Raw genomic sequence first — 26,543 nt, 5'->3', positions numbered from 1 at the left:
ACTGCAATATTCACTCGATATTGGTTTAATTGTTTAATTGTTGGCTAAAGTTACTCAGATTTACTCAGTTTTAAATTTTAGAAGATCTCCTGAACTCTTATGGAATTGTTATTGTTATGACTTGTCTAGCCAGAAAATGAAAATCCTACCATTCTAAAAATGTTATAATATTCTAAAAGTACTAAATATAAAATTACAATCCAATAGGGAAGTTTTGTTGCTTCCCATATTTTAAATGTTGAAAAACATCTTGAACTCCCATGTGGGTGTTATGATTATGTCTTGTCTATCTAACCAGGAAATGAAACAAATATTTTCTGATAACATTAGGACAGTACTAAAATACAAAATCTCATTCCCATAGGGAAGTTCTGTTGTGCTACAAATAACCATGGTGTTAAAGCAAATCGTCTTGGGTAACACTGTTTTCAAAGCGCCTGAACTCCCTCATCAATACAGAAGCACAGCTCCCATAGTGACGTGTGAATGCTTCTCCATGATACCCATGCACATCTCCAGGGGCTGATGTCTTCCTGTTACAGCAAAACCCAGTTTTATAGAGCTTGTATACACTTTGGGAGTTCAATCCAGAGCTCAGATTTCAAGTTATTGTTTATTAACACAGAATATAGGTGTTATGTGTGCTCAGGAAAAACTGACATCATATTTGGATAGGTTTTGTGGCCTTGGCTTGTCCTGTCATTTTCACAGTACCAGTGGTGTCCTAAATACTGTTTGTTTCATCTCACTTCATTTTGCTTCTGAGATAAAACATAATTTGAGATTGGAAAATTCCACCTGCCGTCATGGTAATGAAGCACACGTCTCTACCAGTGTGTAAAATACTATTTGGCAAGTAGCGGCTAGATCAGATGATCGGCAGTGACGACAGTTACCGCGTCACACCAGTCCCACGGGACACACGCTGAGCTGTTGGCCTCCGTTGTGCACCAACCAGAAAAGCCCTTCCCTCAGGCGCTTCATCTCCAGCCCTGTACTTTATGAGGATAGAAGTAATAATTCAAATTGACTGTCAGAACTATCACAATGATTGGTACACAGTGTACAAATCAAAGTGTATTTTACACATATATATATATAGAGAGAGAGAGAGAGAGAGAGAGAGAGATTTATTATATATTTATATAAATTTATATAAGTATTTCATGAAAGTACATCAGTATTGCTGTCCATGCCATAATACTACAGTTCAATGTTAGTTTTTTCAAAGAATTTAAAAAAATATTGAACTCTAATTGTATGGCATTGACAGCAACTAGGCCTACATTTATTTGTTTTTTTGTTTGTTTTTTTAAATATTACAATCAATCTTTATATATTTATAGATGTGCAAGTATATAAAGACTATCAGTTTTAATATTTTAAAAATAATATATACTGAACTCTACAAAACTCTTATTGAATACTGAATAATATATAACTCTAATATTGTGGCATTGACAGCAACTACATTTTTTTAATTACATTTTTTTATTATTATTATTGAAACATTGTCATTTTCTATATAGATCTTTATATATCTATAGATATGCAAGTACCCTACATATAAAGGCAATACATTTTAATATTTAGAAAATAATAAATATTTAACTCTAATAGTATTAATAGCAACTACATTTATTATTTTTTAAATATTAAAATAGTTTCTATATTGAAACATAGTAATTTTCTATATACATCTTTATGTATTTGTAGATATGTAAATACCCTACATATAAAGGCAATCAATTGTAATATTTATAAAATAATAGATAATGAACTATAATATTTAAATCTAATATTATGGCATTGACAGTAACTACATTTATTATTAAAAAAAAAAAAAAAAATATATATATATATATATATATATATATATATATATATATATATTTATTTATTGAAACACTTTCTATATACAGTTTCTATATACATATGTATATATATTTATAGATATGTAAATATCAATATTAATATTTAAAAAATAATAATGAACTCTAACATTTAAATCTAATATTAAGGCATTGACAGCAACTACATTTGATATTTTTTTTACATCTTTATATATTTAGATATGAAGTACTCTACATGTAAAGGGAATCAATTTTAATATATATATATATATATATATATAGAACTCTTATTGAATACTGAATAATATTTAACTCTAATATTATGGCATTGACAGCAACTACATTTATTATTATTTTTTTAAATGTTAAAAAAGTTTTTAATTGATACACTGTAATTTATCTGTCATATATATACATCTTTATGTGTTTATAGTTATGCAAGTTACATTACATGTAAAGGCCCTCAATTTTATTAAAAAATAATAAATAATGAACACTAATATTTAAAACTAATACTATGACATCCACAGCTACATTTATTTTTTAAATATTAGTTGTTGTTTTTTTTGTATTGAAACTGTAATTGTCTATATACATCTTTATATATGTATAAATATGTAAGTATTCTACATATAAAGACATTCAGTTTTAATATTTAAGAAATAATAAATATTTAACTATTAAACTCGTACATTTTTATATTTGTATAGATATTTAATCTTCGCGTTAAAAGTTTTAACTTACTGAAGAATTTTGATGAATGTTTTTTTTTTTTTTTTTTTTTTTTTTAATGAATGCACTCTTCGTCCTGGTCCAAAAAGTCTAGAAAAAACTAATTAAAAAAAAAAAAGGAGGCGATAGTTTGCTGATCGAGCGCCTTTAGATCAGCACCAGACGAAACGCCAACAAAGTCTATGGAAACAAGGTTTATCAGTTCATTTTACATTTCTAGATGTAAATATCACAAACACAACCTTCCTGTTTTTTTTTATCATTATATTCTACTTATTAAGTTCACGTTTAGCTGGTAGCGCCTTGGTCAGCAGATTTGAACCTTGCGCTTTTCAGTGAGAAACTTAATTTGAAGTCATGAAATTATTCGCATATTGCTTGTTGAATATAATAATCGACGTTATAGTTCTTTGGCGTCGCTTACAGTGTAAATAGTGAGCTGCTTCCTTCTTTAACACCTCCCACTTTATGATGCCCTTCTGAGCGCAGGTGAAACGACACATTAGTGCGATCAGTCTGCCACAAAGCGAGGATATTCTACCATGCTATCTTTTTTTAGACGTTTCTGATACTAAGAGTAAATATATATAGGCTAATAATCGTTTAGGTTTTTATATATATATATATATATATATCTATGACAATCGTTTATTATTCAAAAAGGCTGTTTATATACAACTGTAAGATGTTATATACTGTAGGCTATGTAGCGTAATAACTTAGGCTAAATGTAATATGCAACTCAAAATGTTTATTTTAGCGAAATGCTTTTATTCTCTACAAGGCAATTAAGTTTTTACAGCTTTTATGCTTATTTATGAAGATGGGAAGGATTATATCATAAAAGCATCCTCGCAGAAATGGGAAAATGGGAGCTGACAATGGTAAGACAATGCATTATTTATTTCTATGTCGATTTTTGAATGACAAGTACTTTACAGTTGCGCATTATGTAAGTGTGTTATGAACTGAGTTGTGTGTGTTGAATGCAGTGTGTTGCTGTGGCCTGAATGCTCTTTAAATAGAGTAAGAGATCGTGTTCAGAAAATGTGCTGTCCCAGCACCTGACAGATATACATCAGTGCTGACAGACGAGGCCGTTCAATGTGGGTCAGAGAGAGGGGCTTGACGTTACTGTGTTTAACTACAGTGTCATAAATCATAGCTAGACAGGGGCAAGTTGTCAAAAAGGCTATATAACAGTAACAATTAGGGCTTGAATTAAGTGCAATTACACACAAATGTTTTTTGTAGTAGTGGGTTTGTTCAAAATATCTAATACCTAGTGCATTTGATAGACGTTTGATGTAAAACCTGTTTTCACATCACGTTTGTCTCATTGTGCTAACTAACTAATCAACACCAGCCAGCAGTTTGCGCCCAGGCTTGTGTGTCATGTGCCTCTGTTTTGTCTGCTAGCTGTGAGATTTGGCCTGGTGAATGTGGGCAACAGACATTAAGCCAAAGTAACTGACCTTGTCAGCAGCAGTTCCAGTTCAGCTTTTGTTGAATAGCTTATTTTGTTAAGGTGAAAAATTCTTGTGTGCTAGTTTTGTGCCTTGCTGACAACAGACATGGCCTGGACTGTTTGTTGGGCATCAGAAAGTATTTTTTTGTATTCTTTATTCTTTTGCTGGTCCTTGAATAACAGCCCGTTTCTCTCGTGTCCTGCTATCTGATGGCAAGCGCCTATGACCTCGTGTGATCCAGTGAAAAATGTTATGAATGTGTCTACAGTAACCATTAACCTGTGGTTGAGGAGATTCAGGGCTGAAAGAGCACTGAGAATGGGGATGATTTGGAAAAAGTATAGGATGTTATAAAGGTTTAAAACTGCTTTTGAGAAACCGAGTCACTGTGCATGTCATATTATGCAGCTTTAATGATACGCTTTGTATATATGATGATATGTTTTGTGTCCCAGGTGCGTGTCCTTTGAACTGAAGTGCTGTTGCTCTTGAGCTGTAGACAGCTTCTCATTAGCTGTAGTGTTTGTTCACTGGAATAAATCAAAAGACACTTCATTGTGCTTATTCATCAGGAAAGACTCATGTTATATTCAGATTGGGAGTTGTAGGCTGTAGTTGTTAGCCATTACTGAGGCAGACATGCTTTTTAAAAAGCCACTGCCATAAAACAAGAGTTTTAAACTTTGCTGGCCACTCTAGTGACATCCTAGCAACCATTTAACAACTGTGTAGCAATGCTTTGGCAAACACCAAAGCATCATGCTGGTAAATTTTGGATACACTCTTCACTTAGCAACCACCCAGAACATCCTAGCGACATCTTAGCAACCACTTAAAACACCATAGCAACACACTGGCAACTCACAACACCAAAGCATCAAGCTGGTTAACTTAGCAGCCACCCAGAACACCTTCGCAACATTCTAGCAACTACTGAGAACACTGTGTAGTGTAGAAACTGAAGAAACCAGAAACCAATAGAGACTGTGTAGTAATTCCTTGGCAGCCCACTAGATCATAGTGTCATGCTGGTGGACTTAGGATATAGTCCTTACCTAGCAACCACCCTGAACACCCTAGCAATCCATTAGAACACCATAGCAACTACACAGCAATGCCCTGCACACTCGCAACACCAAAGCATCATTCTGGTGATCTTTGGATACACTCCTCACTTAGCAACCACCCAGAACATCTTAGCGACATTCTAGCGACCACTTTGAACACCATAACAACTGCACAGCAACACCTTGGCAACCCACAACACCAAAGCGTCATGCTGGTGAACCACCCAGAACATCTTAGCAACATCCTAGCAACCTGCAACATAGTCCTGCTGAACATTCGAACGCACTCTTCGCTTAGCAATTACCCAGAACACCCCCACTGACATCATAACAACCACTTAGAAGACCATAACAATGCCTTGCCAACCCACAACACCATAGGGTCATGCTGGTTAACTTTTGACATTCTTCACCTAGCAACCATCCAGAACACCATAGCAACATTCTGGCAACTACTGAAAATATCATAGCAACTGTGTAGCAACACCTTGGCAATTCACAACACCATAGCATCATGCTGGTGAACTTTGGATACACTCTTCACCTAGCAATCACCCAGAACACCCTGCTGATATCCTAGCAACCACTTAGAACACCACAACAACTGCATAGTAACACCTTGACAACCCACAACACCAAAGCGCCTTGCTGGTGAACTTTGGATAGACTCTTCACTTAGCAATCACCCAGAACATCCTAGCAAGATCCTAGCATCCACTTAGAACATCATAACAACTGCATAGCAACACCTTGGTAACCCACAAGATCAAAGCATCATGCTGGTGAACTTTGAATGCACTCTTCACCTAGCAACTACCCAGAACACTCTAACAACATCCTAACAAACACTTAGAACGCCATAGCAACTGCACAGCAGCACCTTGCCAACCCACAACACCATAGCATCATGCTGGTGAACTTTGGATACACTCTTCACTTAGCAGCTACCCAGTAAATCCTCCTAGTAATGGCTTAGAACACCAACTGCATAGCAATGCCTTGGTAACCCACATCACCATAGCATAGTGGTGGTGAACTGTGAATGCACTCTTCACCTAGCAACCACCCAGAACACTCTAACGACATTCTAACAACCACGTAGAACACCATAACAACTGCATAGCAGCACCTTGCCAACCCACAAAATCACAGCATCATTCTGGTGAACTTTGGATACACTCTTCACTTAGCAATCACCCACAACATCCTAGCAAGATCCTAGCATCCACTTAGAACATCATAACAACTGCATAGCAACACCTTGGCAACCTACAACACCAAAGCATCATGCTGGTGAACTCTGAATACACTCTTCACCAAGCAACCACTCAGAAACATCCTAGCAAGAGCCAAGCATCCACTTAGAAGACCACAGCAACTACATAGCAACACCTTGGCAACCCACAACACCAAAGCATCATGCTGGTGAAATTTGGATACATTTTTCACTTACCAACTACTCAGAACATCTTAGCGACATGCCTGCAACCACTTAGAATCCCATAACAAGCGCTTAGCAACACCTTGTCAACCCACAACACCAAAGCATCATGCTGGTGAACTCTGAATACACTCTTTACCTAACAACCAACCAGAACACTCTAGTGACATCCCAGCAACCACTTAGAATACTGTAGCAACTGCATAGCAACACCTTGGCAACCTACAACACCACAGCATCATGCTGGTTAATTTTGAATACACTCTTCACCTAGCAATCACCCAGAACACCCTGCTGATATCCTAGCAACCACTTAGAAGACCACAGCAACTACATAGCAACACCTTGACAACCCACAACACCAAAGCATCATGCTGGTGAACTTTGGATACATTTTTCACTTACCAACTACTCAGAACATCTTAGCGACATGCCTGCAACCACTTAGAATCCCATAACAAGCGCTTAGCAACACCTTGTCAACCCACAACACCAAAGCATCATGCTGGTGAACTCTGAATACACTCTTTACCTAACAACCAACCAGAACACTCTAGTGACATCCCAGCAACCACTTAGAATACTGTAGCAACTGCATAGCAACACCTTGGCAACCTACAACACCACAGCATCATGCTGGTTAATTTTGAATACACTCTTCACCTAGCAATCACCCAGAACACCCTGCTGATATCCTAGCAACCACTTAGAAGACCACAGCAACTACATAGCAACACCTTGACAACCCACAACACCAAAGCATCATGCTGGTGAACTTTGGATACATTTTTCACTTACCAACTACCCAGAACATCTTAGCGACATGCCTGCAACCACTTAGAACCCCTTAACAAGTGCACAGCAACACCTTGTCAACCCACAACACCAAAGCATCATGCTGGTGAACTCTGGATACACTCCTCACCCAGCAACCACTTAGAACACCCTAGCAACATCCTAGCAATCACTTAGAACACCATAACAACTGCATATCAATGCCCTGTCAATCCACAATTGTTCGGTACACTTTGGATACACTCTTTACCTAGCAACCACCCAGAACAGCCTAGCAACTGTGTCATAACATGCTTTACCACCTATTATTCCTTTTTTTTTTTTTTTTGGTATTTTAAAGCACTTTGGATTTGAACAGTAGTCTCTTGTTTGTTTGCTTGCTTGTTTTCACATCTTCAGCTGTCCTCTTGTTTATCCTTTTAACTCATCAATAATGGGCTGTAATTGATAGTCTGGAGTGTCACAACTCATAATAGTAGTTTACGTTGAGCACATAACCCATACTCAGCAGCAGGAGTGATCCTGAGGTGTGCTCGTGTGGACTTGCCCTAATGTTATGGTCACATCAGCTGCTCGTCAGCCAGCTAAAGCATGCTATAATGACTCTTTGTCCTCATGTCTGTGGTTTGCAAATCCATGCTGCTTTTAGCTGACAGGCTGGCCACCAGTGTTGTTTTACAAACAGGCATGCATTATGGGTAGTGTTTTTGGTAAATAGTATTTGATTTAGAATATGGCTCATCCATTTAGTTGCTATGTTATAGCTTGGATTGTTAAGATCACTTGCTAAACTCTAATGTTTATAATATTAAGATTTTAAAATGTATACAGATTTATAAGAGAAAGTTTAGGGTCAGTAAGGTTTATTTATTAATTATTTTGAAATTAATATTTTTATTTGTATCCTTTTGAACAATAGTGTATACTTTATATATTGTAACTGGCTGGTCACTGTTTCTTTTTCACTATAATTAATCGCATATTTCATGTCAGATATTTAATATAGTCTCTATTTTACAAACATTTCCCTCAAAAATTTCAATGCTCTTAATTCTTTAAAAAAAATCTCCTTTTATAACATTATTATAATATTTTAATTAAAAATAAAAAGGATTATTAGTAATGTTTTTTTTTTTGGCATCTGTGGAAAAGGAGCCTGTTCAGGAGTGGGGAGAGGAGCATGAAGAAGGGGCTGTGTTTGGGATCACCCTGCGCAGAGAGCCGGTCCAGCAGTCGGCCGATCCCACGGAGGCTTTTGTTCAGTACCGAACATGTAAAGTACGCAGGTTAAAAGCGGCCACACTGGACAAGCTGGTCGATCATCTTCTGGACCCCTGCTGTCAGGAGCAAGACTATGGCAGGATACTGCTGTCCACGTATCGCACCTTCACAAGCTCTAACATACTCATCGAGATGCTCTTCCAGAGGTCAGTGTTTAGATGTGTGCACATTAGTGCATATGCAAATGACCAGCTGCATTTGGTTATCTGTAGTTTTTTCACATCATTAGTTCACAAGATACATCACCACTGACCACTTCCTTGAACTCAGTTTCCACTTGTCATCTCTGAGGGTTCATGGGTTTATATACTTAAAGGATTCGTTCACTTCCAAAATGGAAATTTCCTGATAATTTACTCACCCCCATGTCATCCAAGATGTTCATTTTTCCTTCTTTCTTCAGTCGAAAAGAAATTAAATTTTCTGAGGAAAACATTCCAGGATTTCTTTCTCTACCTTACCTTTTTGAACCGAAGTACACAGACAATGGTGGAATGTTTTCCACAAAAACCTTAATTTCTTTGTGACTGAAGACAGAAACACACCACCATCTTGGAGCACATGGGGGTGAGTATCAGGAAATTTGTATTCAGGAAGTGAACTTCTCCTTTAACAAGTTTGTTTATGAGTTTTTTTTTTCAAGAAGAAAGTCTGCATATATCAATTAGGCAGTGTTTAATGATATATTTTATATATTTGATGTAACTCTGCCTTTGAAAGCCTGTTTTGTCTATTCCAGCCAGACACATTACCGAATATGACAGAGTAGTCTGAAAACACAGCTCGTGCCTTGGGTGTTGGTTGCATTTCGCAAATTAAAAGCATCAGGATATTAGACCAATGCAGTGTCCATATATTCTCTAATAAATTAATCTCATTAAGAATGTTTAGATATTTTACTGGAAAACAGTACTGTTACTAATAAGGAAAGGTTTTGAGCAGTCAGTCTTTCAGTTGGAAAGGTGTGTCTTGTTTGATTTATAGCTAGTGTCTTTTATTACACTGTTTTGTCAATAAGGTTTTACGACAAGAAGTCTTAAAATAATGAAGCACCATACAGTACTGGTAATGTTTATATATAAACAGTATTTGTAAAGAACTGTACTTTCTCATTTTTTGTCTAATAGGGACAAGCTTGTTTCTGCACTTGACAGCACCAATTACCCTAACAGGTAAAAATATATGCTGACAATGGGGTGTTTGACACCTTATGTATACAGTAGACTTTGATTAAATTATCAATGTTGATTTACATTAAAGCTGATGTGTGTTATACACACACATCATATATACACACTGTGGCTCTATAGAGCTATCAATTTGCAATACAATTTTGAAAATATAGCTTCAATATTTGTTTTTTTGCCTCGTAGCTCTTTGTGGACTGTGCTCCAGATGTGGTTGGAGGAGTACAGTGATGATTTCAGGGACGCTCCCATGCACTCGTCACTGCGTCTTATGTGCTTACAGTTGAGAGGACATGCCGCTCTCTTCACCCTGGCCAAGCATTATGAAATTCTCCTTAAGAAATTCCAGGGAGAAGGTCATTGTTGGATTATATATTGTGAATAGGCTTAAAATATTAAAGGCTAAGTTCACTTCCAGAACAAAAAGTTAATGTACAAATAATGTACTCACCCCCTTGTCATCCAAGATGTTCATGTCTTTCTTTCCTCAGTTGTAAAGAAATTGTGTTTTTTGAGGAAAACATTTTAGGATTTCTCTCCATATAGTGGACATCTATGGTGCCCCCGAGTTTGAACTTCCAAAGTGTAGTTTAAATGCAGCTTTAAAGGGCTCTGAATGATCCTAGCCGAGAAAGAAGGATCTTATCAAATGAAACGATCAATTATTTAAAAAAAAAAAAAAAAAAAAGACTATTTTTATACATTTTTACCTCAAATGCTCGTCTTGTCGAGCTCTGTGTGAACTATGTGTATTCCGGTTAAAGACAGTTAAGGGTATGTCGAAAAACTCCCTTCTTATTTTCTTCTCCAACTTCAAAATCGTTCTACATTACTGCAGAAGTACTGACCCAGTGTTTGCAAAGTGAACGTGTAAAGAAGATCCTTTACAAAAAAAGGTAAAACAGTGATGTAAGACGATTTTGAAGTTGGAGAAGAAAATGAGATGGGAGTTTTTTTGACATACCCTAACTGTTTTAACCCGGAGTTCACACAGAGCTAGACCAGATGAGCATTTGAGGTTTAAAAAGTATATAAATTGTAAATTGTAATCAATCGTTTTGCTAGATAAGACTGTTCTTTCTCTGCTGGGATCATTTAGAGCCCTTTAAAGCTGCATTTAAACTACATTTTGGAAGTTCAAACCCGGGGCACCATAGATGTCCACTATATGGAGAGAAATCTTAAAATGTTTTCTTGAAAAAACTTAAGTTCTTTACAACTGAAGAAAGAAAGACGTGAGCATCTTGGATGACAAGGGGGTGAGTAAATTATTTGTGAATTGTTGTTCTGGAAGTGAACTTCTGCTTTAATAGATCAACATTTATGCTGTTCTTTTAAACTTTTTATTTACCAAACAATCCTGCAAAAAAAGTATCACAGTTTCCACAAAAATATTAAGCAGTACGACTGTTATCTACATCATAGGAAATGTTTCTTGAGCAGCAAATCAGCATATTGATTTCTGAAGATGAAAATTCAGCTTTGGTTACAGGAATAAATTACATTTTAAAACACATTACAATAGACAAAAGATATTTAAAATTGTACTAATATTTCACAGTTTCACTTTTTTTGTATTTGTTTATAAATGCACAAATACTGTGTATAGTCTCTGAGTTACATAAATAGATAATTGCTGAATTATGTATTGATATTTTTTTGATGTGCATACGCTTTTATTTAATGTTATTGGCTGAAAAATGTGTATAGATCAACATTTAGACTTTTGAATCGTTGTACCCATGATTTGTCTATCTTTCACACATCCAGATGTTGTAGCTGGTGTTCCAGTTGAACAAGAAGAATCAGCTTTGAGTAAGGAGGCGAGTGATTTTGAGTCAGATAACCTGATGGATTTCATGAGTTTCTCCGTTTCGGATGTTGCCGAACAGCTCACCCGAATGGATGCTGTGAGTGGAAGTGTTTCATAGCTTGCTTCTGTTTGATTCCTTATGGTCATATTGATTTGTAATATTTGCATTCTTGGTATTGTAGGACTTGTTCATGGAGGTAGTCCCTTTCCAGTGTCTAGGCTGTGTGTGGTCTCAACGGGACAAGAAAGAGAACCTCTCACCCACTATTTGGGCCACCATCACCCAATTCAACGCAGTTACCAACCGGGTGATCACGTCTCTGCTTCGATCCTCTTCGTCTGCCACACAAAGAGCCAGAGTCATTGAAAAATGGGTTCGGATTGCACAGGTTCGCTTTTTAGAGACAGGTGGAGGTTTAAATGATCTTCAGTGTTTCAAAGTCATTCTCATGTCGTCCTTTTTAAAGACTCATATGAAAATATTGCACTTTAAAAAAAAAATTTGTTGAGCCAACTTAAAATAATTTGTTACCCTGCTTGCCTTAAAATTTTAAATTCAATCAACTAAATTATGTTTAGTCAACTAGAAATGTTAAGTTGTAATGTGTTGTAATGTAAAGTCACAACTTAGATATTTAAGTTTACAAAACAAAAAACTTAAAAGCTGGGCTTGTTACCCAGCTGCCTTCAAATTTTAAGTTGAATCAACTTTAACATTTTAAGTTAAGACTAAGTTGAGCTGACTGAACTTAAAATTTTAAAGCCAGCCAGGTAACAAATTATTTTAAGTTGACTCAAATTGTTTTTTACAGTGTGTTAAAGAATGACTTTTTCTTTTCATGCAGGGCTGCAAAGAGCTGAAGAACTTCTCTTCTCTTAAGGCCATTTTATCTGCCCTTCAGTCCAACCCCATCTACAGACTAAGGAAGACATGGCCTGCTGTCAGCAGGTACAGATACACTGCATAATAGTTATGAGCTTTTTTGGTCACTATAGTCTCATATAGCTGATTTTATTCTCTATATAGTTTTTCCCCCAGCACTTTAGCAGAAAACCATTGAACCATTTGTGGAAAGCATTATGATTAAGCAATATTTCATTGGAAATGTCTGATTTTGTATCTCCAGGGAGGCCCTGTCTGTCTTCGAGAACCTGTGTGAAACGTTCCCAGATGAGAACTGTGTTTTGACCAGCCGAGAAATCTTTGTGGATGTAAGCCATGAACACAACAGTGTTACTATAGTATGATTTATATACTATTACAGTATTTATGAATATTTTGAATGAATATTTTGGATTTTTTAAAATGCTTTCATTCTTATATTCTCTGTTTTTATTTTAATTTTAAATTATGTTTTAGTAATTTTGTTATATTTTTAAATATGTGTTTTCTATATAGCCTTATTTTTTCATTTTAATAATTTTAGTATATCAAATTAAACTTTTTCATTTCAGTTACTTTCCAAGGTAACATTTCCAATTTCTGTTTAACATTTATTTAAGCTTTTACAGAAACTAATAGTTTTAGTTAACAATAACAACACTGGGACATTGTGCTACCTGATAAAATGATTGTTAGCATTGGGCATTTCCCTTAAAACCGTATAATCACGACAATTCAGTATGCCACGAATACACTCTGAATTTTTGAAAGTCACTTCTAGAAACATGTGAATTTAATTTAGTGTTCTTTTGCAATTTCAGTTGGAACACATTTGATTTCATATTTGGAGTTCTTTTCTCTCTTAATCCACTTATGATATTATGGACTGAGACACTGACACTGCTGTTTGTCTAAAATTGACTCCTCTGTTTGACCAGAGTGTACTGGGATTATCAGAGCAATGACCTGATCTCAGAGTTCACATGAAAGCACTATTGTTTTTATCGATGAAGGAAAAACAAGAGTGTTATTAGATGGTCACATATTAGCTTGACTACATGCTATTTCTCACATGTTTTAGGATGGGAGTCAAGCTGACATGGATAACACCACCACAAAAACATCCAAGAGATTTCCTCTAACAAAACAGATGGTAAAGATGACGACAGTTGGCACACTTTTTATTATTAATAATCAATGTTTTACAGTTATATTCAGGTGATTAATGGCAGAGTGATTTCTTACAGAGCTCTGCTGGAGGGACAGTTCCATATCTGGGGACATACCTTACAGTACTGACCATGCTGGACACTGCCCTACCAGACACTGTGGAGGTGAGGCTATAATCATGTTTGTTTAGAAATGACGGAGTGTTTGCCTTTATTAGTAATGCTTATACAATTAAATTTTTATCGCTTAGCAAACACCTAGACACCTATCCTAGCACAGAATGCCATAGAAGCACGCCAAACACCCTAGCAGCTACGCAACTGGGCATTAAAATCAGCAGAACACCACAGAAAATACTTTGCAGCCACATAAAAATGCTGAATCCATTAGGAACACATTAGCAACATCCTAGCAATACCATTGCAACATTTAGAATACCCCTATCATAGAATGCACTAAAATTACTCAGAACACTTAAACAGCCACATTATTGTGTGTTAAAAACACCCTTGCAACACCATAGCAGCATCCTAGAAACACCCAGAATACCCCTAGCAGATAATACCCTAAATACCTTAGCAACATCCTAGCAATACCTTAACTACTCTCAGAATGCCTTAGCAGCCACATATTTGAAAGCACACAAAGAACATTCTATCAACATCTGAGAAACACCCTAGCAACACTTAGAATGCCTCTAGCAGAAAAAGAGCTCAAACACTCACAGAGTGCCCTAATAGCTACATTATTGTGTGCTAAAAACACAGTACACCATAGCAACACCATAGTAACAACCTGTTAAAACCCAGGCAACACTCAAAATACTCAGAATGCAGTAAAACTTTCAGAACATCTTTGCATACCCTAGTAGAGAATGTGCTAAAACATCATAGTTGTTGCATTACAGTGTGCACAAAAATCATGCACAACACCCTAGAACTGTTGTAGTGACCAGCCTGAACAACTTAGCCACACCCTAGCAACATTTAGACTACCCTAGCAGGGAATATGCTAAAACTCCTCAGACCATTATAGTAGCTGTGTTACAATGTGCTCAAAAATCATGCACAACACCCTCAAAACACCGTAGTGACCAGTCTGAACACCCTAGCAACACCATAGCAACAACCTAGCAACATTTAGCCTACCCTAGCATGGAATATGCTAAAAACCACTCAGACCATCTTAGTTTCTGCATTACAGTGCACTCAAAAGTCATGCACAACACCCTAGAAACGATTTAGTGACCAGCCAGAACACCCTAGTAACACAATAGCAACAACCTAGCAACACCTTAGCAACACTTAGACTACCCTAGCAGGAAATATGCTGGAAAACCACTCAGAACATCATTGCAGCTGGATTACAATGTGCTCAAAATCATACACAACACCCTAGAAATGCTCTAGTGACTAGCCAAAACACCCTAGCAACACCATAGCAACAACCTAGCAACACCTTAGCAATGCTCTGACTATCCTAGCAGAAAATGTGCTAAAAACCAATCAGTTGCATCATAGTTGCTGCATTAAAATGTCCTCAAAAACCATGCACAACATCCTAGAAACAATGTTGTAGTGACCAGCCTGAACAACTTAGCAACACCCTAGCAACATTTAGACAACCGTAGCAGGGAATATGCTAAAACTCCTCAGACCATCATAGTAGCTGTATTACAGTGTGCTCAAAAATCATGCACAACACCCTTGAAACACTGTTGTGACCAGTCTGAACACCCTAGCAACACCATAGCAACAACCTAGCAACACTTAGCCCATCCTAGCAGGGAATATGCCAAAAACCACTCAGATCATCTTAGTTTCTGCATTACAGTGTGCTCAAAAATCATGCACAACACCCTAGAAACACTGTTGTGACCAGTCTGAACACCCTAGCAGCATCATAGCAACACCCTAGCAACAGCATAGCAGCAACATAGCAAAACCTTAGCAACACTCTGAATATCCTAGGAGAAAATGTGCCAAAAACCACTCAGTTGCATCATAGTTGCTGCATTAAAATGTCCTCAAAACCCATGCACAACACCCTAGAAACACTGTTGTGACCAGTCTGAACACCCTAGCAACATCAAAGCAACAACCTAGCTACAGCTTTGCAACACTCAGACTACCCTAGTATGGAATATGCTAAAAATCACTCAGAGCATCATAGTAGCTGCATTACAGAGTGCTCACAAATCATGCACAACACCCTAGCAATGCTCTAGTGACCACCTTAGCAACACCATAGCAACAACTTAGCAACAATCAGGCCACCATAGCAGGGAACATACTAAAAACCACACAGAACATCATAGTAGCTGCATTACAATGTGTTAAAAAAAATCATGGACAACTCAGACTACCTTAGCAGGGAATATGTTAAACAGTAACACTCTTGTGACCAGCCAAAACACCCTAGCAACAACCTAGCAACACCTTAGCAACATTCAGACTACCTTAGCAGGGAATATGCTAAAAACCCCCCAGAACATCATAGTTGCTGCATTACAGTGTGCTCCAAAACCATGCACAACTCCCTAGCCACACTCTAGTGACCAGCCAAAACACCCTAGCAACACCTTAGCAACACTGAGACTGCCCTATCAGGGAATATGCTAAAAACCACTCAGAACATTATAGTTCCTACATTACACTGTGCTCAAAAAACAAGCATAACACCTTATAACTGCAGTAGTGTCAGTTTGAACACCCTAGCAATACCATAGCAACAACTTAGCAACACCCTAGCAACATTTAGACTACCCTAGCAGGGAATGTGCTAAAAAAACACTCAGAACATTATAGTGGCTGCATTACAATATGCTCAAAAATCATTCACAACACCCCCAAAACGCTGCAGTGACCAGACAAAACACCCTAGTAACACCATAGCAACAACCTATCAACACCCAAGCAACATTCAGACTACCCTAGTAGAAAATGTGCTAAAAACCACTCAGAACATCATAGTAGTTTTAATAACAATGTGTTCAAAAATCATGCACAACAGCCTAGAAACACTGTAGTGACCAGCCAAAGCACTCTAGCTATTGCATAGCAACTTTTAAAATATTTAAAACAGTCCATTTTATTTTTATCCATTTTTATTTTGTTGCACATGCAGAATTCTCATAATGTATCATTTTGATTGATATTTGTACATACTTCAACAGGGTGGCCTCATTAATTTTGAAAAGAGAAGACGGGTGAGTCCTCTTTGTTTATCTTCTTAACTGTCTAATTAAACATAGCGAAGGTTAGCCATCTTCATCCAAATGTTGTTGTTGCTATATATTTGATGTGATCTTAAAGTGCCCATTCTGAATAAACATTGAAATCCTCTTTAAAGTGTCAGTTTGACGTTGGCGCTGTAGAGATAGACTTAACGTTCATAGAGCACTCTCTTCTTCTGAAGGCGTACTGATATTAATCTCATGACTGATTATTTATACAGAGTGTGTTGCGTAACAGTCATGGCTTTGTTCCTTGTATTCTTCTTTAATCTCTTGCTCTGCATATTGCTGCTTTGCCTCTTCATTTCATGGGAATTACTCCCACTGGTTTGCAGGAATATGAGATTTTAAGGCAGATCCGTCAGCTGCAGGCCTCGTGTTCCCAGTATGCTTTACCCCATCATCCTCAGATCGCTGCATGGCTACAGAGTCAAAAACTGCTGTCGGATCAGGAGAGGTGAGACTCCAGTGATATGAAATGAGTCATGATAGATTTATGAAAGTGTAAATGTATGCAGCAAACTAAAAACCTATAAAACTAAAAACTATGTAAAATAAATAAATAAACTATATAAAATAAAATAAATATATCAAATTAAAGTGTCAGACATTTTACAGAGAATTTATTTTTTATTTTAAAGAGGTTCCCCCCAATATTCACATCCTTTTCCTAGATTTTAATTGTGCTTTATTTGTCCTCAGCTATGAACTTTCCAGACAACTGGAGACTCCTCATGACACTTCTCCATCCAACAGTGGCTGGAGTCACCGAACTCTCACCAAAAAGCTCTCATCGTGAGTATAAATCCTGCTTAAACACCATTTTGACTTGAATTTGCTGCAACTGTCTTGACAGCTGCAAGCTTTCATTAGCATAACATAGGAAAAATTTGTGTTTCCAGGCTCTTGCCAGGGAATGAGGGGTCCAAAAAGAACGCAGACCAGATCAGCGTATCCTCGTCAGGATCTAGCAGCTCTGAAATTGAGGAAATATCTACTTCTCAATCATCTTTTACATCACCGGTACTTGTGCACACACATGCATATTTACATTTATTATTTTAGACAGTTTCATTTAATTTACACTGACCAAAATTGTAAACGCAACACTTTTGTTTTTGCCCCCATTTTTCATAAGCTGAACTCAAAGATCTAAGGCCTATTTCTCTCAAATATTGTTCACAAATCTGTCTAAATCTGTGTCAGTGAGCACTTCTCCTGTGTCGATATAATCCATCCACCTCACAGGTGTGGCATATCAAGATGCTGATTAGACAGCATGATTATTGCACAGGTGTGCCTTAGGCTGGCCACAATAAAAGGCCACTCTAAAATGTGCAGTTTTATTGTATTGGGGGGTCCGAAAACCAGTCAGTATCTGGTGTTTCTACCATTTGCCTCACGCAGTGCAACACATCTCCTTCGCATAGAGTTGATCGGGTTATTAATTGTGACCTGTGGAATGTTGGTCCAGTCCTCTTCAATGGCTGTGCGAAGTTGTTGGATATTGGCAGGAACTGGAACACATTGTCGTATACGCCGATTCTGAGCATCCCAAACATGCTCAATGGGTGACATGTCTGGTGAGTATGCTGGCCATGCAAGAACTGGGATGTTTTCAGCTTCCAGGAATTGTGTACAGATCCTTGCAACATGGGGCTGTGCATTATCATGCTGCAACATGAGGTGATGGTTGTGGATGAATGGCACAACGATGGGCCTCAGGATCGTCACGGTATCGCTGTGCATTCAAAATGCCATCAATAAAATGCAGCTATGTTCGTTGTCCATAACATACACCTGCCCATACCATAACCCCACCGCCACCATGCCCACTCGATCCACAATGTTGACATCAGCAAACCGCTCACCCACACGACACCATACATGCTGTCTGCCATCTGCCCTGTACAGTGAAAACCAGGATTCATCCATCTTGGAAGTGAAGATGCTGGATATGGAGGTCCTGGGCTGGTGTGGTTACACGTGGTCTGCGGTTGTGAGGCCGGTTGGATGTACTGAATTCTCTGAAACACCTTTGGAGACGGCTTATGGTAGAGAAATGAACGTTCAATTCACAGGCAACAGCTCTGGTAGACATTCCTGCAGTCAGCATGCCAACTGCACGCTCCTTCAAAACATTGTGCTGTGTGATAAAACTGTACATTTTAGAGTGGCCTTTAATTGTGGCCAGCCTAAGGCACACCTGTGCAATAATCATGCTGTCTAATCAGCATCTTGATATGCCACACCTGTGAGGTGGATGGATAATCTCGGCAAAGGAGACGTGCTCACTATCACAGATTCAGACAGATTTGTGAACAATATTTGAGAGAAATAGGCCTTTTGTGTACATAGAAATAGTCTTAGATCCACGAAAAATGGGGGCAAAAACAAAAGTGTTACATTTATAATAATTTTGGTCAGTGTATTTAGATGTCGGTAGGGACTCTCAATAGCTATCATTACAATTATTTTAACATACATAACCTCTTGTCATTTATGTATGAATTATCATAGTCAACATTGATAATGTTTCTTAAGTAGCAAATCAGCCTATCAGAATGGTTTCTGAAGGATGATGTGACACTAGAATAATGATGCTGAAGATTCAGTTTTGCATCACAGGAATAAATTGCATTTTAAAATATATTACAGTAGAAAAGAGTTCTTTTAAATTTTAATAATATTTTACATATTTCACTGTAGTTTTGATCAAGCAAATGCAGTCTTGCTGAGCATAAGAGCCATTGTATATCTTTTATCTCGATGACCTTAATATCACTCTTCACTTCAAAGGTCTCTGACATCATTTCCTGCAGACAACTAAAGCTTCTGTCCTTGTTTTTAATGTCCCACCGCTCATGTGTTTACGTCGATGTTATGACTCAAGCACAGCATTAAAAAAGCGCCCTTTGTGTCAGGAGTCGTGCCCTCTGCACCATGTTCAGGGACGGACAGACGTCAGTACTGGAATGCTTCAAATTCTTGGAAATTTTTGTTCTAATCGCTTCCATCGTTTGAAGCTGCTGTTCAGATTTGAAAAGTTTTAATAAAATGTTGAATCCATGCAATAGTCTATATGCATTCGGGCTGCATTTGAACCAGAAACCTTGGTGTATCCAGCAGAATCTTCTAATATCTATGTATCTAGCTTCATATGAAAACAGTTTAAACTCCAATCAGCAGAACTGATGTGATATTATCATTCAGTCATTATAATGACCAGTCAACTCGACATCATCCCTTATAAAGTTAAGTCACCTGGTATTTTTGTTTGTATCTAATCATTCATATCTGTTTGTACCAGTCCTGAACTGTTGCTTCACACTTGAGAACAATTGTGATGATGTCTTGTTGAAAATGGCTCTAAAATGTCACTGTCTCTTCTCATCTCTAGTCTCTTTCCAGCTGTGGTCGGAACTCTGAAGCTTTTCCCTCATCTTCCTCTCCTGATTCCTCCACCATGTCTAGTTCATCCTCCAGCTCTCAGCAGGACCTCAACCTGAATCCATCTTCCTCATCCTCCTCTTTATCAGTGTCAGCTGACCCACACCTGGTCTCCACCCATAAGCGCTCAGTCTCCATGACCTCTCTGCCCTTCTACAACAGACAGGTGGATGACTCGTGCATCATCAGGGTCAGTGTGGAGTTCTGCAACAATGGCAATATGTACAAGAGCATACTGGTGAGTACGGGACAGGAACAGCAATCTTTAGTACATTAAGTTGGAACTATAGATATTGTCCAATACAGGTAATTATAGATATGGTACAGCGTCTCTCCACCTTATTCTTCAATGTGGAAGTAAGACTATGGGTGAGATTTAAGGTTCATTATCTGCTATAGGGAATAACGAGAATAACAATGTGCAGTAAACAGTAAAATAGTTTGCACTAAACACGAGTGTGTTCATAATTAAGATAATACATTAAAATAACATGGTAAGACACACCAATATGCAATATCAAATAGCAAATCAAGCTGTTTTGTACAGCTAAAAATAGCTGGACGTGGATGAGACTGGAAGCCAGACCCATAAACTGTTATTTAATTAAGGAAGTTATTTTTATTTAGAATTATGTACTTTTTTAATATAGATTATAAAAGATTAATAATAGATATCAAACTCTATGACCTGGTTTTGTGATGGTTTTAAAAAAGAGCCATTTAGAGTATCACAATGGAAATAAACTTAGAGATTACCTTTAATTCTGGAACAAATGCTCTACCAAAACCGAAGAGGAAATTTTCTTAGAGATGCTCAAATTCATTACACAGCCTAAAAAATGTATTAATGCATGTTATTCATAGATGCAGTTTAGCACCTTCTTTATTAGCTACTTAATCGTCATCACCAAATGCAGGTTGTTGTTTGTTGAATATAAATCCAACTATTCATATTGTTCCGTGAAGATCTAGGAGTCATTTGTGCATAAATCCGCATTATTCAAAACCTGTTCTTTAAGTAAACATTCATAATCTCTTCTGCTAAAGACTGTGAAATACTTCTTTCGTTTTTAGGTTTCTGTAAATATTTAGCAAAAACTGGAATGGTTTCTGTTATTTCTCAGCTGGCTTTTATGATTATTTTTAATTGGTTTCTTGCACAGTTGACCAGTCAGGATAAGACGGCGCAGGTGATCCAGAGAGCTCTGCAAAAACACAACCTAGAAGATGTTAGTGAGCAGGACTTCACCCTCGTACAAGTTCTGACCCAAGGCAGAGGTACTGAAATCTGATTTAAAGGAACATAGGTGTCTCCATAGACTCCCTCGATCTGAGCCACTGAGGACACTGTGATTAAATTTCATTTTTCGATGGAAATGTCCCGGAACAAATCTGTGAAGTTCCCTATATGTTTAGGGAACGATATGAACGCTTTGTACGTGAATGTCACACGTTTGTTTTCCAAATTGTCTTTCTGAAAGAGCGTACTCTGTAAGGCTAATGTTGCTAAAGCTACCACTGTTGCTGCCTGTTTTCACTAATGCTGCCTTCACGTGTTACCAGAATTACTGTAAATAGGAATGCGGTAGTTAAAAATTGCAAATTAAAGCAATGTGAAGTCGACCACTTGAGTTTTTTGAGCTCATAATCACAGGCGGGACTTATAAAGTTGTGATAGCACGCAAAAGCAGCATGAGGCCAGCTGTGTCGTTATTTTTATTGTGCCATCATAAATGCACATTTATTATGCACAGTACAATCAGATGATTGACTTTTAAACTGATTCCAGTTTGAACATATAAGGCTAAACACCGCTACTCAGTGCATAAGATTGGCCTGTTTTGTTTTTGCTGGCTCTTGAAGCTCCGCCCTCTTCTGAAAAGGGGGCTGGGAGCACCAGCTCATTTGCATTTAAAGGGACAAACACAAAACGGCGTGTTTCGGCTCATACACTCGGGGTGTTTTTGCAGTGATGCCATAGAAGAACCATTTTTGGTTCCTTAAAAAACCTTTCAGTGAATAGTTCATAAAATAACCATTTTGAAGAACACTTTAAAAATTGAATGTACCTTTTCTGCATTTGAAAGGTTCCATGCCTGTCGAAGGATCTTCATAGAACCATCAATGCCAAAAAAGAACCTTTATTTTTAAGAGTGTGCGCTTAAAGTGGCCATTTTAACAAGCTATAAAAAACGATCTGTCAGGTATTTTGAGCTAAAACTTCACATACACGCTTTGGGGACATCAGAGATATGTTTCATCTTGTTAAAAGGGGCACACTAGGTCACCTTTAAATAAATAAAATGTGGCATTATTAAATGAGAAAAAATTCTGAAACCCACTGTATGTGTTTAAATGAAAACTGTGAATGTAAGGTTAATCTAATGCTGTTTATTGAAAACGATGCACATATGAAATGATTATAATTCTTATGCATATTTTTTTGTTGTAGAGTTGCATATTCCAGAAAAGGCCAACGTATATTATGCCATGTCTACATCAGCCAACTACGACTTTGTTCTACGTCGATGCTCAAAAGGCCAACGGAAACAACTCATACGCTCTGTTTCACTGTCATCAGGGCGAGCCACAAAATAACACCGGATTCAGCTTTGATTCTAGAGGCCTTTAATGCATTAAAACTGTTGAGAAGTGTAAAGACACATTAAGAAAACAAGTCATTTAAAGGAGAAAAAAATACTATTTCCTGCTCACATTTCACCTTGGGAGTTGATAAAGACTTTCGCATTCGCAAGATATTTTACTTCCCTAATGTTATGCATTTCTGGATGAAACAGGATACGAGAAGTTTTAAAGGAACGGTTCACCCAAAAATGAACATTTGCTGACTATGTACTCACCCTCAGGCCATTCAAGATGTATGTGGGTTTGTTTCTTCATCCGAACAGATTTAGAGAAATTTAGCATTGAATCACTTGCTCACCAATGGATCCTCTGCAGTGAATGGGTGCCGTCAGAATGAGCATCCAAACAGCTGATAAAAACATCACAATATTCCACAAGTAATCCACACCACTCCAATCCATAAATGTTTGTGAAGTGAAACACTGTGTTTTTGTAATAAAGAAATCCATCAAGGTGTTTTAATTTTAACTGTTGCTTTTTTTATCCATAATATTGCATTGAAAAATTCGTCTCGTCTGAATCAGTAGAGAAATAAGCACAGATTAACAAGAAAACAGTGTAGCACATGTCTAAACAAGTATGTCAGTGGATTTTGAATTGAGAGGACAAAAGGAGAAGGACTTTTTCACTAGAGGAAGCGTTATTACGGATTATGGACAAATTTGAAAGTTAAAATGGCTCGATGATGGATTTGTTTCTTACAAACACGCAGCTTTTCACTTCACAAGATGTTAACTGATGGACTGGAGTGGTGTGGATTACTGTTTATTGTGATGTTTTTATCGGCTGTTTGGACTCTCATTCTGACGGCACCCATTCACTGCAGAGGATCCACTGGTGAGCAAGTGACGTCATTCTAAATTTTTCCAAATCTCTTCCAATGATGAAACAAACTTATCTACATCTTAGATGACCTAAGGAAACATTTCAGAATTTTTTGGGTGATGTATTACTTTAAGCGTGCATTTAATTGGATTGTAAAAGGTCAAAATATCAGGCTTTGTTGATATTATTACATTTTGATAAACAGTTTGTTTCTTTGGAATAACATGCACTAATGAATCATGCATGATAAGATTAGGAACATGAAGTAAATAAATAGCATCAGTGATGTTGACGGTAGGGCTCTGCAGTGGAAAGGCAAATATCACGGGTTCAGTTTCATGAACTCATAACCCAGGTGCTTGAAATTGTTTTAAGTGACAAGAGACAGATAACAAAGACTGCACCTTCTTGAATTCCTTACATTCAGTGCAGTGATAATGGGATTAAAGCAGTTTCTCAGTGACCTTCATCTCTCATTCTCTGACTGTCATAAATGAGACAGTCTAACCACATATACATTGTGTGACGCTTTGAATAGAAACACAATCATACACCTAGAGGCCTGGGATGAGTCTTTTATAAAGGTCAGTGTCTATACAGACTGCCTGTGGATAACTTATGATCAGTTCACAGTGTTCCTGATTACAGCATGATGATGGTGTGTGCCAGAAGACGGGCCGCTCCAACAGGTGAAGTGGCATTCCAGAGACACGCTTTCACATCCACTGTCATGTGTGATTTCATTTACATGTCATTTGAAGAATCCATTCAAGAATCCAAGTGTGGCAACATTACTGAACATTCAGTGGATATTTTTATACCATGTCTTATATTGTCCTTTATCAGCGTCAAATTCAAGCAACTTGACTCTCCACAATCAGTCTGTGCTTTTATGGATTTATACAAGCTCTTGCAGAGTAAAATTAAGGAGATAAATTATATTATCACTCAAAAACATTAATGTAGATATTTTAGTAATACAATATTTATTTTTTATGTTGTAAATTTTAGATATAATGCAATGTATAATATGAGATGGTAGCTCTTTAATAATTTGCATTGATCTTTTATTTTTATTTTATTTTGTTTTTTTTTCTTCATTATTTTTTTATTATTTTACTTTGTGTTTATTTAATTTTATTTTACACTTTTTTCATTTTGCTTTATTTTTTAATTATTTTATATATTCTATTTTTATTTAGTTTAATTTAATTTTGTTTTTATTTTATTTTTTATGTTTTATTTTTTATTTTATATTTTACTATTTTATTTTGTTTAATTATCTTATATTTTGCTTATTTATTTTATTTTATTTTCCACTGAGTGTATTTCTGAACCCTGCAACATTTCACTGATGGATTTGTGTATTTGTGTCTGAAAAACATTGTGTTAATTTCTTTTGATATTCTGCATATCTCAGTGTAAAGCACAGAAATGAAATGGTTGCCCATTCACATACTGCAATAAGCACAATCTATATTCTGAACTGAGATGAAAGATGGTTATGCACAAATTTATGTGGATTTGCTATGATGCATCCAAAGTCACACTTGCACAGTGTGGTAGGCGCCTAAACCTTAAAGCCTCTGTTCAGTTTTGTATCCAGTTTTGCGTTTTGAAGACCTAGCCACATTGATGTGTTTAGGATGGCATGAAGATATCAGTGATTTCAGCAGATCACATGTGGAGAAATCAATAAAGAAAAGCTGAGCTAAAGATTCATGAAAAGGCATTTGATTCTGATTCTGGAGATATGGCACAAGCTTTAGCCTAAGATTAACTAATGCACAATACTGAGCCAAAAGCAAAGGCTTTGTGTGTCTGGGTTTCCTAGACACTGTTTCTGAATAAGGCCTGTGGACTTAAAATGATTTTAAGTACCTTGTTTTAAAAACTAAGTGTGATTTCTCATTCCTAGACTAACCTTTATCCATAATGAAGGGGTCAAGTAGATAAAATTGACTTTTAGTTGACTATTTGTTATAAAAGTACAAAATAATATAGCACTTTTTTTTTTTTTTTTAATTGTTTTCATGAAGGCTTAAATGCCCATTTACACCACTGAAGGGAAAAAAACATGCTTTGGTAAATCAAAATTATGATAAAAGTCATAATATAGGACAAAGTATAAATTATGCTTATTCATCTCTTTTTCCCATAAGAGCGGGCGCAGCCGTTTGTTAATTTTATGGGTCTGGCTTTAGGTATCATCTGTGTCCGTATTTTTATTTGTACAAAAAAACGCTTGTTTTGCTGCTTGATATTGCAATTGTTGTGTCTTACTATTTTTTTTAATGTACTTATTTTAATTATGAACACTAATTTGTAGTGCAAACAGTTTTACTGTCTACTGCAGGTTGTTATGAACCGGAAGTCTTGTCCATAGGCTTACTTCCATGTTGAAGAATAAGGTGGATGTAAGTTATAATTATGCGAAAAAAAGTAATTTCAGAATGAAATGTCTATTTCTAATTGACTTTTTGGTCATTTTGAGTTGATGTCATAATTTCGACTTTTAAATTCATAATTACGACTTTATGTCTTAGTTTGTACTTTAAAAATTTCGACCTCTAATGTCACAATTGTGAAATATTTCATAATTTCGATACATACACATATATATACATACACATATACATATATGTATATATATGTGTATATATATGTATATATGTATGTATATATATATGTATATA

At 36.7% G+C, this 26,543-nt stretch overlaps 1 protein-coding gene across 1 annotated transcript; it reads left to right on the top strand.

Annotated features, from left to right (window-relative positions):
• The first annotated feature begins 3,092 nt into the window (after window positions 1–3,092).
• LOC127163461 (ral guanine nucleotide dissociation stimulator-like 1) lies at window positions 3,093–25,717 on the top strand. Its single transcript, XM_051106695.1, has 17 exons — window positions 3,093–3,469; window positions 8,510–8,784; window positions 9,766–9,810; window positions 10,012–10,181; window positions 11,596–11,735; window positions 11,821–12,027; window positions 12,484–12,587; window positions 12,766–12,850; window positions 13,603–13,674; window positions 13,769–13,855; window positions 16,867–16,899; window positions 17,262–17,383; window positions 17,629–17,721; window positions 17,829–17,949; window positions 20,327–20,614; window positions 21,540–21,654; window positions 22,829–25,717. The coding sequence occupies exons 1-17, from the start codon at window positions 3,446–3,448 to the stop codon at window positions 22,972–22,974; spliced, it is 2,127 nt and encodes a 708-aa protein (XP_050962652.1). The 5' UTR covers window positions 3,093–3,445; the 3' UTR covers window positions 22,975–25,717.
• The last annotated feature ends 826 nt before the right edge of the window (window positions 25,718–26,543 follow it).

The sequence above is a fragment of the Labeo rohita genome, chromosome 3 (assembly GCF_022985175.1).
Source record: "Labeo rohita strain BAU-BD-2019 chromosome 3, IGBB_LRoh.1.0, whole genome shotgun sequence".
NCBI lineage: Eukaryota > Metazoa > Chordata > Actinopteri > Cypriniformes > Cyprinidae > Labeo > Labeo rohita.
This window is presented reverse-complemented; position numbering and strand designations above follow the sequence as displayed.

What these genes read in the sequence shown, in the direction of transcription:
- LOC127163461 (XM_051106695.1), top strand. Translation starts at nt 3,446, where the DNA reads ATGGGAAAATGGGAGCTGACAATG. An exon ending in GCCGAGAAATCTTTGTGGAT is followed by an intron (nt 12,851 to 13,602) that starts GTAAGCCATGAA and finishes CACATGTTTTAG; the next exon opens with GATGGGAGTCAAGCTGACAT. An exon ending in AGTTCTGACCCAAGGCAGAG is followed by an intron (nt 21,655 to 22,828) that starts GTACTGAAATCT and finishes TTTTTGTTGTAG; the next exon opens with AGTTGCATATTCCAGAAAAG.